Genomic DNA, 15,436 nt, shown 5'->3' with positions numbered 1-15,436 from the left:
TTACCTTCACCACATTCATATTTGTGAGTAATGCAGCCTTTATTGATTTTCTTAGAGAAAAGGAGAGTGAGTTTCTATCTCACAAAGCACTGCATATCATTTGAAAAATTCTATTAGACATGTTTCTTTTCCATAATATCTTTTCTCAGTTTCCTAGATGCTGAGTTGCCTGTCTCTCATCCTTAATCACTCTCTCAATTTCTTATTTTACACTTTCATTTTTTTTATTACCAGTTCCTAATAGCTTTCTAGCTTTAGACTGACTTATACCCATAATACTTCTGTCCACAAGCTAGTAGGACATCTGCTTTTAAATATTGTATCCAGTTATGTCCAAGTAATTATTAGGTTGATCAGTGACTAGGTTTTATTTTTTAAGTATATTTTTCTTGATTTCAGAGAGAAAGGGAGAGGGAGGGAGAGATAGAATCATCAATGATGAGAGAGAATCATTAACTGGCTGCCTCCTGCATGCCCCGACTGCAACCTGGGCATGTGCTCTGACCAGGAATTGAACTGTGACCTCCTGGTTCATAATTGACTAGGTTTTGAAACAATGAAATACATAGTTCAGCCCAGCAGGAGTAGCTCAGTTGGGTGGAGTGTCCTTGCAATGAAAGGTTGTGGTTTTGATTCCCAGTCAGGGCACATATGAAAGGCAATTGATCTATGTTTCTCTCTCTCTCTCTCTCTCTCTCTCTCTCTCTCTCTCTCTCTCTCTCTCTCATTTCTATCTCTCTCTATCCCTTCCTCTTTCTAAGCATGTCCTCTGGGAAAGATTTAAAAAAAATATAAAGTTCAACTACCAGGTTTCACTCTTCACAGAAATTGGAGGAAGAAATTACATTACACATAATATTTTGCCATAACATGTTCAAAATCCAAAAAAAAAATTTATTAAATCAGAGTAGTTAAAGGATCCAAATATTTTAAGATTTCTCTGAAAACCATGCAAACTTCTCACAATATTATTGACTATATTCCCCCTCACCTTTTTTGCCACTCCCCACCCCACCCATCTGGTAAGCATTCTCTTTGGTCTCTGTTTCTATGAGTGTGTTTTTGTTTTCGTTTTGTTTGTTCATTTGTTTTGTTTTTTAGATTCCACATATAAGTAAAACCATACAGTATTTGCCTTTCTCTATCTGACTTATTTCATTTAGCATAATATCCCTAGGTCCATACATGTTGTTGCAAATGGCAAGATTTCATTCTTTTCCGTGCTGAGTAATAGCCATCATGTTCTTCATTCATCTATTAATGGATGCCTAGATTGCTTACATATCTTGGCTATTGTAAATAATGCTTCAGCAAACATCGGGGTGCATATATCTTTTTAAGTTAGTGTTTTTTTTCCTTTGGATAAATACCCAGAAGTGGGATTGCTGGGGCATATGAAAGATCTATTTTTTGTTTGTTTGTTTGTTTGTTTTTTTGAGAAATCTCCATACTGGTTTCCATACTGGCAGCATCAACTGTCAATCCCACCACAGTGCCCAAGGTCCCATTTTCCTCCTCATCCTCACCTACATGTGCTTTTTAAAAAATTTTATTTTTTACATATGTCCCCAATTACACTTTTACATATGTCCCCAATTCTCCCTGTTCTTTATCAGCCTTCACCCAGCCTCCCCTTCTTTTCCTCTGGCCATCACCATATATTGCGTGTGTCTATGAGTTATGCCTGTATGTTCTTTGGTTAATCCCTTCACCTTCTTTCTTCCAGCCAACATGTTCTTTGCTGAGTTTTTGATGATAGCCACTCTGACTGTGTGAGGTGATATTTCACTTGTTCCCTACAGCCCAAGATCTGGATGCTTGGTGGGCTCCTTGCTGTTGGGTTATTGTTATTCTTTGGAATTCCCATGCGACAGAGAAAAATGCATTTATAAAAATAGTCTTAAATTGACATTTTGTATTCCAGTACATTAACATGCAATTTTTCTTCTCTTATACCACATTTGTATCTCTTTTCCTCAGCACTGAGAAATCTGACTACAACAATCTATTTACTTGTCAATTACTCAATTCTACAACACACACACAAAATATTTTTAGTGGGAATTGTTACACTCCCATTATTATTTTTAAAAATCTACTCCCCGGGCTGGCCACAGACACAGAGGACCGTGGACGGGCAGCTTTGCCCAGGCCACAGCCTCTGGTGCCTGGGACCCTGGGCAGGTGGCTTGTCCCTCTCCTGGGCCACAGCTCCAGCTGCTGGCACCCACGACGGCAGGGCATGTGTCTTGTCCCTATCCTGGGCTGGGCTGCAGGTGCAGGCGCAGCTGCTGGTGCCTGGAACCGCAGGGTGGATGGCTTGTCCCTCTCCTGGGCTGCAGTTTGGCTGGTCCCCATTCCTCTCTCATGAGCTCATTTGTGCCTGACTGGTCCCCATTCCTCTCTCATGAGCTCATTTGTGCCTGAATGGTCCCCATTCCTCTCTCATGAGCTCATTTGTGCCTGAATGGTCCCCATTCCTCTCTCATGAGCTCATTTGTGCCTGAATGGTCCCCATTCCTCTCTCCCAGTGTTGAGTGTCTGAGCCTTTACTGTGTGACAGCGTGAGGGTGTGAAGACCATTTCCATATTAGCTCTTTATTATATAGGATTATGTTTGCTTACATAGAGGTTTTCCCCATTCTTGCTCATTTAATTTTGTCTGTGGAATATGTGAAATAATAAAGATATTTTAAAAGTTAAAACTATTCAAACAGGTATACTCAAAACACACTACTTATATTTTTACCACATTAATCTCTCACTGTTCATGTCTGAGTGCATGGTTTGATTACGGAAGCTTTATATTATTCTTTAATATCTCTATGGTTAGCCCTCTCATATTGCTTGTTTTCCAAGATGACTTAATTATTACTGCATGCTTGATTTTCCCTATCACATTTAGTATTGATTTTAGTGTTAGTGTTCTTCCACTTGACCCAAATGATCAAGAAATTCTAATGCTACTTGAGGTGTCAATGACTAACAGGGATGCTGCATGGCACTTGTGCTTTGCCACTATTGGAAGATTCATAGCAGATGCATCCATCACTATGGAGCGACATATTACAGATACGCACTCTTCTTTTGAACAGCACTTTTTGGCTTACTATAGGGACCTAGTAGAGACTAAAGGTCAAACCATAGGACATCATCAATTCAGGATTAGGTTTGAGCTTGCCAGAATGAACTGGATGTTATTAGGCCCTCTGAGTTATAACGCTGGTCATTCTACCATAGCAGCAACCTATCATCAAAGGGAGATAGTCCGTAAGAGGTCAGATTTGAGCAGGTCCAGAAGGCTAATGAACAGATGATTCAGACTCCTTTAAAACGAATTTCTCCTGGTTTACATTCTCTTCCTCTATCCACATATATGGCCTTCTTAGGAGTACCTCATAACAAGGTAACCGATAAATACAAGTATATACTTAGTCACAGGCATTCAGTATAATATGCTAGTATCCAGTCAAAAGTGAGTGATTGAAAAAATAAAATATAAGTGATGTATACATTATTTTTTAAAAGCTAGTATAGTTATATCAATAGTCAATGTAGAGTTACTGATAAAAGTGCACTTCAGAAGGAGAGAAACTGGTGTTTTTTCATAATGATAAGATAGGTTATGGTCACTAAAAGTATATAACAGTTTTAAATTTCTGTTTGCACAAAAACAGTTTTAATATTTTTTAAAATCAAAAATTGACATAACTACAAGGAGAAACCACTACATAGCTGCATAAGGAGATTTCAATAACTCAGTAATGATAAAAACAATAAAAATACAAATTAAATCATATGGGTAATAAACTTAACCTAGTTACCTTATATAGAACACTGCACTCAACTATCATTACTTATAAATTCCAAATGTACAAGGAACATTTACAAATCTCTGACCATCCTCTAGGCTATAAAGAGATTCCACTAATTTAGAAAGATTTAGGGTAAAGAAAATATGTTTTATGACACTATGAAAGGATTTTTTGAAAATTTTATGCTTCATATGACCTATTTACAGTAGCAGATTGAAACCAATACAGCTTGTGGCCCCTGTCCCAGGGAGAAAACATAAGAGTGAAACCTGAGTCCAATGTTTGGGCTTTTCAGTGGCTGTTCTAGGACTGGTGTCCCTTTAGCCTGTCTCAGAGCCCTCATGGGACCTGACATACTCAGGATGCCTGAAAGCTGCTGAGAACACACTGAGCTGGGTGGCCTGCCATTGCTTCCAGGAGCTGAGCTACAGCAGACTGAAACAGAGAGAGCAAGAGATTAGGAGTGTCATCTTTTTTCTTTAAATGGGCAAAATCTTCTAATTAAGAATCTCCAAACACAAGTCTGAGATGCTTCACCCTCAGAAAAGGTTTGAGAGGCCCCCACAATCTCTAGGTGGATTGAATAGTAATGGTCTTCCCGTGTATGAATCCTGTTTTAAAAGACTGGGAGAGGTGGTTACTTTTTCAAATGTGTAGATGTAGTGTCCCAATAAAAGAAACAAAACAAATCTCCATTAAATGGACCCTAAAAATGGAGGAAAATGAACACCTAACAAATAATTCAAAATAACTGTCATAAAGCTGCTGAGGGAGTTCAGGACAGCTGCATGTGTTTAAGTTGTTTTGCATCTATTCTGAATGTTTTTAATGAAAATATTCTCTAAAATGCTAGGCATATAGGAATTCTATAAATAATACTTAACATTATGATTTCTACTTATCTTGAAAATATGAAGTAATTTTCAGAAAGTATAAAGCACTGCATTTAAAGTGCAATGCACAAGTACATATTACCTCTTCGGACCTCATTTAATGTACAATAATATCAGAACATTTAGATCCATTAAATGTTAAAATTATCAGTCTCTTAATAATTCACAAGAAGTTACACCCTAATTTGGAAACTCTACTTTGAATATACAATGTGATATTATATGCATCTTTTAGGGACTGATATTAACAGAATTAGACCTATTTTTTTTTTTACATTACACTCTAGAATACTAGTATATCTCAAAGAAATACATTTCATTTCCAGAACATTCAGTAGAAGAAATAAACTTAAGTATACTTTTAAAAAGTCAATTAAAAATGTATTGGAGAAACAATATGGAAATGGAAGAAATGGGAAAATATTAACTTTAAAATGGCATATAAAGAGACATTGGAAAAAATGCACATTTACATAGATGTTTAGGAATTTCAAGATTTCATTTAATTTCTCTTTGAGAGTGCCCTTCATTTCTGACAATATAAACAATCATTTATTTGTAGAAAATACTACTTTATGGACCATGTCTTTGAAGGCTTGTTTTACTTGCTGGTTTCTCAGGGTGTAAATGAAGGGGTTGAGCATGGGAGCAACAGAGGTATTGAGAATAGCTACTCCTTTGATCAATGATGCCTTTTCTTTTGCAGAGGGATTAGCATACATGAATATACAGCTTCCATAAGAAATGGAAATGACAATCATATGAGAAGAACAAGTGGAGAAAGCCTTTTTCCTCTGACTGGCAGATGGGATCCTCAAAATAGTCCTGATAATGTACACATATGATAAAATCACCAAACCCAAAGTGAATAGCAAAGTAACCAAAGCAAAGTAAAAACCAATTGCTTCTAGGAGCCATGTATCTGAGCAAGATAGTTGTAAAAGGGGGAAATAGTCACATACAAAGTGATCAATGATATTAGAAGCACAGTAATCCAGCTGGAGGAGCAGCATAAGGGGAGGGAAAATGGTCAGAAACCCTCCCAGCCACGCACACAGCACAAGCAGGGTGCAGAGCTTCCTGTTCATGATGGTGGTGTAATGCAGGGGCTTGCAGATGGCCACATAGCGGTCATAGGACATGGCGGTTAGAAGGTAAAACTCAGTCACCCCCATGAAAATAAAGAAAAATAGTTGGGTTGCACAGTTATTATAGGAAATAGTCTTATTCCTGGTGATAATTGCCCCCAGAAATCTAGGGATACATACAGTTGTAAATGAGATTTCTAAGAAAGAGAAGTTCCGGAGGAAGAAATACATAGGCGTCTGTAGATGGGAGTCCACCAAGGTGAGGGTGATGATAATCAGGTTTCCAGCGACACTTAGTACATATGTGATAAATAAAAGAAGAAAAATCACAATCTGAAGGTCAAAATTATCAGAAAGACCCAAGAGGACAAACTCTGTGACCGCTGTGTGGTTCATTTCTCTGTCTCTCTCTTTCTATCCCTTTAAAGATATTTAGGTGGAAAAAGTATTAAAGAGAGGAGATGAGAGATATGATTCATTGTGATCAATATCATCATCACTAAATTCTAAAAGATTTTTATAATCTGTGCTGATTTTGTTTTCTTTTAGCTGTCTTGTTTGCATTATGTCTTAATCCACATTTATGAATTCTGCTTTATGTACTAGTTCTCTTATTTTAAATCTAGCAGAAGTTAGGAATGGTTCCTGCAATAAATCACATCATTGAGAGATGGTAAACAAAATTAATACTTTTTGAAAATCTTACATTTTTCTTGCACCAATCGTATGAAATATGCATGTTCCTTTTTTCCTGTCATGTATTTTTATTAGAGGACACTGCCACCTAAAAACAGAAAAGAATGATCTTAATTCTAGCAAATGTAAAAGGGAAACTTTGAAAACTAAAAGAACAACCCGTTACATTTTCTATAAGACATCAATTAATAATTTTCTTGGAAAATAATTTTTGTCCTAAATTATTAATTATTTTATTACATTATTCATTTTATCTTTAACATTAATATTTATAGTGTAATTTTCAAGATAATATGAGAACATCCTGAACATATTATGTAATAATATGTATATTTTCTTTAACTTATTAGTTTTTTCTCATAATTCCATAAAAATCATTAATCTTTGACATCTTCTATGACTTTATAGAAATGTATATAGGGGAGATTTGTATTTTTGAGCTTAAAGGAATATGCAGTACTTATTTTTCATTTTGCTCGCCAGCACATATTGGAAAAATACTACTTGCCTCAGATCTTGGGAGCTCTGCCAGTCAGATTGTAGCCCAGTGAATTTTCCCTTTGAACATCATTTTTCTGAGCTATTAAAGTTTCTGCAAAAAATGTTTTATTCTTTTGTAATTTGGCCCCACTTTTGTCTTTTACATGAGACCTCTGGTCCATAAGGGGATTTTAGAACTAAATACAAAATCACTCCCCCACTCATCCTAACCTATTCAGTTAATTCTCAGCTAGTTGGATAGACCATGCTGTCAATTAGTTTTGCTAAAATTGTGACAGTTACCTCCTTCATATTTTAGATAGTCAAATTTCTGCCATGAAGGATAGAATGTAAAGCCATCACTTCTCTGCCAGGCGCTAGCAAATTTCTAAACAAATTTTATTTTATCTTTTTCTCCATTTCATGATGACTCAAAGGAAATCGCTCAGCAAGTAGAAACGGAAAGTCAGAAACCTTAAGACGTGGAAATATACAACAGTCCTCTTCAATGATGTTGATCTAGAAGTTTAAGAAAGCAACATTTAAAAAGAGAACAGAGAGCCCTGGTTAGTGCTTCTCAGTGGTTAGAGTGATGGCCTCAGCACCAAAGGGTTGCAGGTTTGATTCCCAGTAAAGAGCAGGAACCTGGGTGGTGGGTTTGCTCCCCGCCCCTGGTTGGAATGCATTCAGGAGGCAACCAGTTGGCGTGTCTCTCTCAACTCACCCTCACTCCCGTCCACTTTCTCTGAAAAGCAATGGAATAAATATCCTCAAGTGAGGATTAACAAAAAAAGAAAAATAATACCTTAGAAAAAAAGAGAATTGAGAGAGATATGACAACATTGGGTATTATGAGTATAGATTTTTAAACTAGGATCTGGCTTCTAGTGGCACTGTAGTTCAAATATTTCAAGTCGACTGTCTTGACCTCAGAAGAAAGTTATGCATTGATCTCTTGGGAACAAGACAAAGTCCAGGCCACATCTTGGCTACATTGTAGACCATGAGGGATTTCTGGAAGTTCTCCTTGGATTTATTAATAGCCTAACTCTTCTCTTAGTGAATGGTTAGCCCACGTTCATCTTTGTATCCCACAGAGGACCTAAAATGTTGACTTTCACAAAATAATTACTTCCATTAATCACAATTGTTTGCTATTTCATGAGTAATAAATAGTTGTGACCCCACTTGCTTACAAAAATATAACTATTTATATTTAATAATCTTGAAATATAAAAGTTTTCTATATATACCCTTTTATTTATTTATCCTTTGGCTTTTTTAGTGTTGAGGCAGCAAGAAACCATATTATTTTATAATTCTAGGTTAAATAATAACTATTATAATACACATATTGTGCTTACAGTTATTTTCTCACAATTTTTAATGTGATTACATAGGCTAACTAAATTAACCTTCATTACATACAGCAATAATTAATAGCAGTGTCAATTTTGTCCATCACTTTTCTCATCTTGGTCTTTATATTTATTTATCATATTTTTAACATTTTAATGACACATATTACAAAATACTCTTTTTGTTTAATTGAAATTCTGTTTAGTGAATTATTAATTGTTTTTTAGTTAATATTATTTATTTGGTAAAACAATGAATATTTTATTTTAAGTTGAATAATCATTTTTATTGTTCATGTTTACAAAATATTTTTTAAAATATATTTTATTGATTTTTTACAGAGAGGAAGGGAGAGAGATAGAGAATTAGAAACATCGATCAGCTGCCTCCTGCACATCCCCCACCGGGGATGTGCCCACAACCTAGGTACATGCCCTTGACCGGAATCGAACATGGGACCTTTCAGTCCACAGGTCGACGCTCTATCCACTGAGCCAAATCGGTTTCGGCTACAAAATATTTTGATTATAAAAATTATATTACATTTAAGCAGTTAATAATAAGCTATACATTTCTATATAATTATATAAATTAATAATACATATTGTATAACTTAATGTTATATATTTTAAAAGTAACTAGACATGCACTTAATGTAAGAAATACAATAGTGAATTTATATAACCAAATAATAATACAGCCATCAATGTAGAACTAAATCATGGCTGAACGTGTCTGCTTGGGAATTACTTATTGGAAGAGAGGAACTAGAAGAGAGTGTGTAGAAAATAGAAGAAAAATATAACGCAAATCTATGACAGTGCATGAGTGTTATGTGCCATTAAGTTAGCTCAGACTCAGTAACCTTATGAATGAATAATATCTACCATGCATGCCCTGTCCTCAATAGCCCCACTCAGCTCCTGTGGACTCATGCCTTTGGCTTCTTTTATGGAGTCAATTAACCTCATATTTGTTCTTCCTCTTTTCCTGCTGCTTTTTTGTTTATTTTGTTTCTGAAAATTTGATTATAGTGTGTTTCAGTCTGAATACCTTTAGCAAATTTCAAGTATATAGTACAATTATTAGTAACTATAGATACTATGTAGTACATTAGATCTCCAGAACTTATGCATCTCACATAATTGATCCTCTCTTCCCCTTGACTAACATCTCTGTTATCAATTATCATTCTACTCTCTGAGTTCAAGTTTTTAAGATTCCACATATAAGTGAGATTGTGCAGTATTTTTCTGGGTCTTCCATTTGCTATAATGTCTTTCAGTTTCATCGTGTTGTAGCATATGACAGAATTCACTTATTTTTAAGTCCGAATTATATTTTATCATATATAAAAACCATTTTAGTCCATTTATTAGTTGATGGACATAGGTATTTCTATATCTTGTCCTTTGTGAATAATGCTGCAATAAAACTGAGGGTGCAGATACCTCTTTGAGATATAATTCCATTGGATACTGGAATTATATACCCAAAAATGTAAGACTACTGGATCATACCATAGTTTTAATTTTTGAGGAACCTTCATACTGTTTTCCATAATGGCTATTTTAATTTACATTCCCACCTCAAATGTTTACAAGGATTCCCTTTTCTCCATGACCTTCCTAAAATTCATTTTTTTGCATGTGGTGATATCTTACTTTGGTTTTTAACTCTCTATAAAACTTAAATAATTTTGTTTAGATATAAAATAATTTATATGCATACACAGTTTTAAGCAAATCCAAAACTTAAAAAAAGTGGAATTTACCTTCTATGGAATTAGAATTAACTTATTCTACATATCTAATGGCTGCTATTTTTGATAGATAATTTATATGGCCATACTCTATTAAAGTGGGGAGAAAAGTACTGCTTCTCAGTTTTTAAATGAAAGCATTTACATTTTCAATAAATTATAAGATATTTACATTTTTTTCTAGAGAAACTGTAATATAAGAGAATATCTGTCAAATATAAATAAAAATAAAATTATATATTCTATGTGTAGTAAATAAAATATCATATAACTATTTTAAAAGTATCTCTGTCATTCCTGGTGATTATTTTTTCCTACACAAAACTCAAAATATAATTTTACTTTAAAAATAATTATTATTTAATAAGTTGTAATATTGTATACCTGAAACTAATAGAAACAATGTAAGATTGTATACCAACTATCCATAAGTTTAAAAAAAAATTTACTGGATGAAAGAAAGTGAAGGGGTTTTGCCAAAGAACATATATGCACAACCCATGGACACAGACAACAGTGTGGTGTTGGCCAGAGGAAAGGGGGGACTGGGGGCTGGGTAGAGGTATGCAGTGGGGAATGGAGACATCTGCAACAGTGTCAACAATAAAAATAAAGAAAAATTTTTGAAAATAAGTAAATTTTAAGAAAGTTGTGATAGTGTTCAGAAGGATGAGAGTCAGAATGACATAAGAAAAATAGTTTAAATTAAATAGAAAATGTATAAAACAAACAGAATTGTTAGAAAAATACAAAGAGGATATACAAGGATGACAGTGAGTTTATTGGGATTTGCAGAAGCTACTGAAATTTCATGTTTATATTTTTAAAATTTCCTGCAATGTTCTCAAATTCATTACACCACATTATTTCATTTGCTTGTGAAGAATGGTCTTCCTTGCCATGTCCATGAAGGCCTGTTTGACTTGCTGATTCCTTAAGCTGTAAATAAAGGGGTTCAGCATGGGAGCTACTGAGGTGTTTAGCACAGCAACACCCTTGCTCAAAGACACCCTCTCCTTTGCTGAAGGTTTGATATACATAAAAATGCAGCTGCCATAAGAGATAGAGATGACAATCATGTGAGATGAACACGTAGAAAAGGCCTTTGTCCTCTGGCTAGTGGAGGGAATTCTTAAAATTGTTCTGATGATATATACGTAGGACAGAAATATCAATGCCAGAGTGAACATTAGAGTAAACACCGCGCAGGCAAACCCCATTCCCTCTAGGAATTTTGTGTCTGAACAGGAAAGTTGCAGCAGGGGGAAATAATCACAGGTAAAATGATCAATAACATTTGACCTGCAGTAATCGAGGTTCAAGAGCAATGTGAGTGCAGGGAAGATGATTAAGAATGAAACGAGCCACGAACAGAAAACAAGGAGCACACAGCTTCTTCGGTTCATGATGGTCGTGTAATGCAGAGGCTTGCAGATGGCAACGTAACGATCATAGGACATGGCAGCCAGAAGGTAAAATTCAGTGACTCCCAAGAGAATGAAAAAAAATAACTGAGCGATGCAATCATTAAAGGAAATGGTTTTATCTCCTGAGATAATAGTGGCCAGGAACTTGGGAATACTGACACTTGTGAATGAAATCTCTAATAAGGAGAAATTTCTGAGGAAGAAATACATGGGGGTCTGGAGGTGGGAATCCAGCAGGGTAAGGGCTATAATGGTCAGGTTCCCAGTGATGCTCAACATGTAGGTGATGAGCAGAAAGACAAAGATCACCACCTGAAGCTGTGGGTCATCTGACAGTCCCAGGAGAATAAACTCTCTTACTTCTGTATGGTTTCTCATTCTTCAGGTGCTTGTTTGTTTGTTTGTTTGTTTGTTTGTTTTCCTCCTGCCAGATCTATAGGAGAAAGCACAAGGAACATACCATCAATCGTGGATTAACAAATATCCAAGTGTGGAACCAGAATTTGGCTGAAATAGTATGATGTTTCACTTCAGGAGCAATTTAAAGCAAACTGATCATGGCAATTTCTTTTACTGGTGAAAGCTCTTTGGTTAAAGCGGTTTTAAAAAATTCAATATCACAAATCTTGAAGTGGCTGGTCTGGGATTGGTTCCCAGACTTTTCTGACTCCAAATACACCCTGTGAAGTTTCAGAGACGTGTCCACAAAGTTTCTTCCCAATGAGAACCAGCTTTGTGCTATTACTCCAGTCCCTAAATGTTTCCCATTCTGTGTAAAAGTTTAATCACATTGAGAATCTTTTTAAAAAAATGAGAAAAATACTGCATTCTTAAGTAAAAAAGCGACTTTTGTCCTTAGCCATTTATCAATTTTGTTAACACTCGGCTGTATAAACTACTGCTGCGCCTCACTGGTAGTCAGAAACACTAATGCCATTGCCACCAGCAACCTGAGATGCTAGGGATAGAGGGGAGAAAGAGGTAGAAAGTAATTTAAGTAGAAAACACTTAGATCTGAGGCTGATTACATCTGACTTATTTTATGATATATCAGCATACCTGTGTGTCATTTGTATGACCTTTATTCCCATGCAACCTATTTCCTTTTATATTCAAAATCATCATAATGATATTATTGTTATTATTATTAAAAACTTTCTTTCAGTTAAAGAGTGAGATAAGTGATCTCCAGGAATACTTAGTAACTCCAATAAAGCTGGTCTTAACAGTTTAATTTTTTTATTTGAGCTTATTATTTATTTTTTTAATTTTTTATTGATTTTTGAGAAAAAAAGATCAGTGACTTCTTGAACATGTCAGACGGGGGATCAAACCAACTACCTTTTGATTTATGGGATGTCTCTCCAATCAACTGAGCCACACCAGCCAGTTTGTTGTGTTTTTAAAATATTAAGTTTTAATTTTTTAAAATAAAACAAATGATATTACCATAGATATTTGCATAAGGAATAGTGAAGATATCTAGGCTAAATCCAAGCCACTTACTAGTTCTGAAAATCAGTCCCTCTGTGCTTCCTCTATACATACAGCTTATTCCTCTGTGTACAAGCCTATCTCATAAGGTTATCGTGAACATTAAATGCACTAATAAATGTGAAGCATTTGGAAAAATGTGTAACATTTAATATAAGCCACACAAGTTTTTGTTCAATGAAAAAGATGTTTCCTAACCACTGAAGAGAAAAACTTTGGGCTTAATATGGTATCCCCCTGTGAAAACCTATATCTAAATTAAATAGTAATGAATGAATTTAGCACCAAGAGCATCACATCGACACAATGACAAAAATGAGGTGGAGTCTCTAACTGTGTACTACCTGTGAGGCATTCTAGGCAAATGGATCTAGTTCTTCCACTTTTTGTGCATGCTACCTCTCCCATCACGGTATATCTGTCTTCTCCACCCCACCCCCTACCTCCTCTATACAATCCACCTGCCTCCTGTTGAGCTAGAATCTGATCACCACGTTTGAGGCATGTTAGATATTTGCAGCATGTCAACATGGCTACCAATGGCCACTTTATTTTGTTGTTGTTTTTCACCATTAGTAATAGTAACCTTTCTGAGAAAGATTATGAAGCTTGCATTAAATAAAATAAATGACTGCAGCTAGTATTGTAGGTAGCAAATTTCAGGGAAACCCCAAATCACCTCCTTCCATATTTCCACATTGGGTTGAGTGTCCATTGTATGAGTTCTATAATAATCTTATATTTATTCTTCCCAACCCATCACATATACTGTGCTGAAATCTCTTGTGAACTCTGTTCGCATTTATAAAAGTTAGGACAGTCTTACTTCCAAAGCTATTGCAACACAATCTATTACCTAGTGTAGTCACAGTAAGTTTAAAATGAACACTTTTCCAATTAGTTATTGATGTTGAGTTTGTTACTGAGTCACATATTGCCATCTCCATTTTATGTCATTCTAGGCTTTGTATTATGTAAGTAGTATATTTGTTTTACAAAATGTGTTTTCCTACTTTATCTACTTTTTAAGATATAGCCATATGCTAAATTACCTGTATTGAGTACATATATAACCAAGAACATGTAAAGAAAGCTAAATTTTTTTCTATATAATTTTAAAGAAAACTTTCTAAAGTATTTTTTTAAGGCCAGAGGAATTCTATATTACAGGGTACATAAAGTTTGTTCCTCAGAGAGACTGAGATAGAGGCTTAAACTGATTCTATTTATTTCTGGTGTGTTTTGTTGTTGTTTTTAATAATGGAAAATCTTGCAGTGGGTGGAAATACCCCTTACTAATGCAATAAATTTGAAAGTTTAATTGTTACAACTTTTTCTATGTTAATTGAATTCTTTCTTCTTTGGTTCAACTTCATTAGAGGCCGGTCATTGGAAAAAATTTGTAAAGCATATCTCCAAAGCACTGTGCTTTATTGATCATACTGCTCTGTTTTTTCTACTTTATGAGTTTAAAGAGTTGTTCTCGGTTTAGTCCTATATCTTAGAGAAAAGGAAAATTGTTTAATTTGTGTTGTGGGAAACTTCTAGTTTGGCTTCATAATTACTCTAAATTTATATTGGGCACTACTCCATGATTTGGGCTTTAGAACATAACACAGGGTCCTTTAAGAACCTCTTGTGATCTAATGAAGCAGACTCCTCAGGAAGACCCAATAAGTGTTTGGAAAGATCATTAAGATCAGAGGTTCTCAACCTGTGGGTCGCGACCCCTTTGGCGGTCTAATGACCCTTTCACAGGGGTCGCCCAAGACAATCCTGCATATCAGATATTTACATTACTATTCATAACAGTAGCAACTGAGTATTTCCTGAAGAAATCTGAAGAATTTATATTGCATCATTTTAATAATGATGGGCAGATTCAATTCCCAGCATTCATACCAATGTTCATAGAAACACATCAAGAGAAAGGAGACATCATCAAATCACATTCAATAACAATTTTAGAAATAGTAACACTCATATCTGTAGGGGTTTATGACAAATGTCAAATAACCTCACACTTTCTTTCCTTTTCTTGTTCTTTTTTTCACCTGATATTTCTTCCATTGATTTTTAGAGAGAGTGGAAGGGAAGGAACAGGGGAAGAGAAAGAGAGAAACATTGACATGAGAGAGATACATCCATTGGTTGCCTCCCACACATGCCCCTACTAGGGCTGGTGAACTGAGTACTTGCCCTTGACCAGGAATCAAAACTGCAACCCTTTGATCCATAGGCCGATGCCTTAACCATGGAGCAAAACCGGCCAGGGCATAACTTCACACTTTCAATTCATTAGCTAACCATCTATAATTTGGACAAGAAAGGAAAAGTTAATTGATAAAATTTATGGTATCAAAACATAATTCATTTCTCATTTAGGCATTCTAAGGTAAATTGTTAATACAGAAAGTATATG

At 35.2% G+C, this 15,436-nt stretch overlaps 2 protein-coding genes across 2 annotated transcripts; both read right to left on the bottom strand.

Moving 5' to 3' along the window:
• Positions 1–5,256: 5,256 nt before the first annotated feature.
• LOC102774672 (olfactory receptor 6C3) lies at positions 5,257–6,192 on the bottom strand. Its single transcript, XM_006762692.1, has one exon. It carries the CDS (start codon positions 6,190–6,192, stop codon positions 5,257–5,259), a length of 936 nt encoding a protein of 311 aa, XP_006762755.1.
• A 4,696-nt stretch (positions 6,193–10,888) lies between these two features.
• LOC102774386 (olfactory receptor 6C1) lies at positions 10,889–11,905 on the bottom strand. The gene has a single exon (XM_006762691.1). It carries the CDS (start codon positions 11,896–11,898, stop codon positions 10,957–10,959), a length of 942 nt encoding a protein of 313 aa, XP_006762754.1. The 5' UTR covers positions 11,899–11,905; the 3' UTR covers positions 10,889–10,956.
• Between the last annotated feature and the right edge of the window lie 3,531 nt (positions 11,906–15,436).

The sequence above is a fragment of the Myotis davidii genome, unplaced genomic scaffold (genome assembly GCF_000327345.1).
Source record: "Myotis davidii unplaced genomic scaffold, ASM32734v1 scaffold518, whole genome shotgun sequence".
NCBI lineage: Eukaryota > Metazoa > Chordata > Mammalia > Chiroptera > Vespertilionidae > Myotis > Myotis davidii.
This window is presented reverse-complemented; position numbering and strand designations above follow the sequence as displayed.

What these genes read in the sequence shown, in the direction of transcription:
- LOC102774672 (XM_006762692.1), bottom strand. Translation starts at nt 6,192, where the DNA reads ATGAACCACACAGCGGTCACAGAGTTTGTCCTCTTGGGTCTTTCTGAT.
- LOC102774386 (XM_006762691.1), bottom strand. Translation starts at nt 11,898, where the DNA reads ATGAGAAACCATACAGAAGTAAGAGAGTTTATTCTCCTGGGACTGTCA.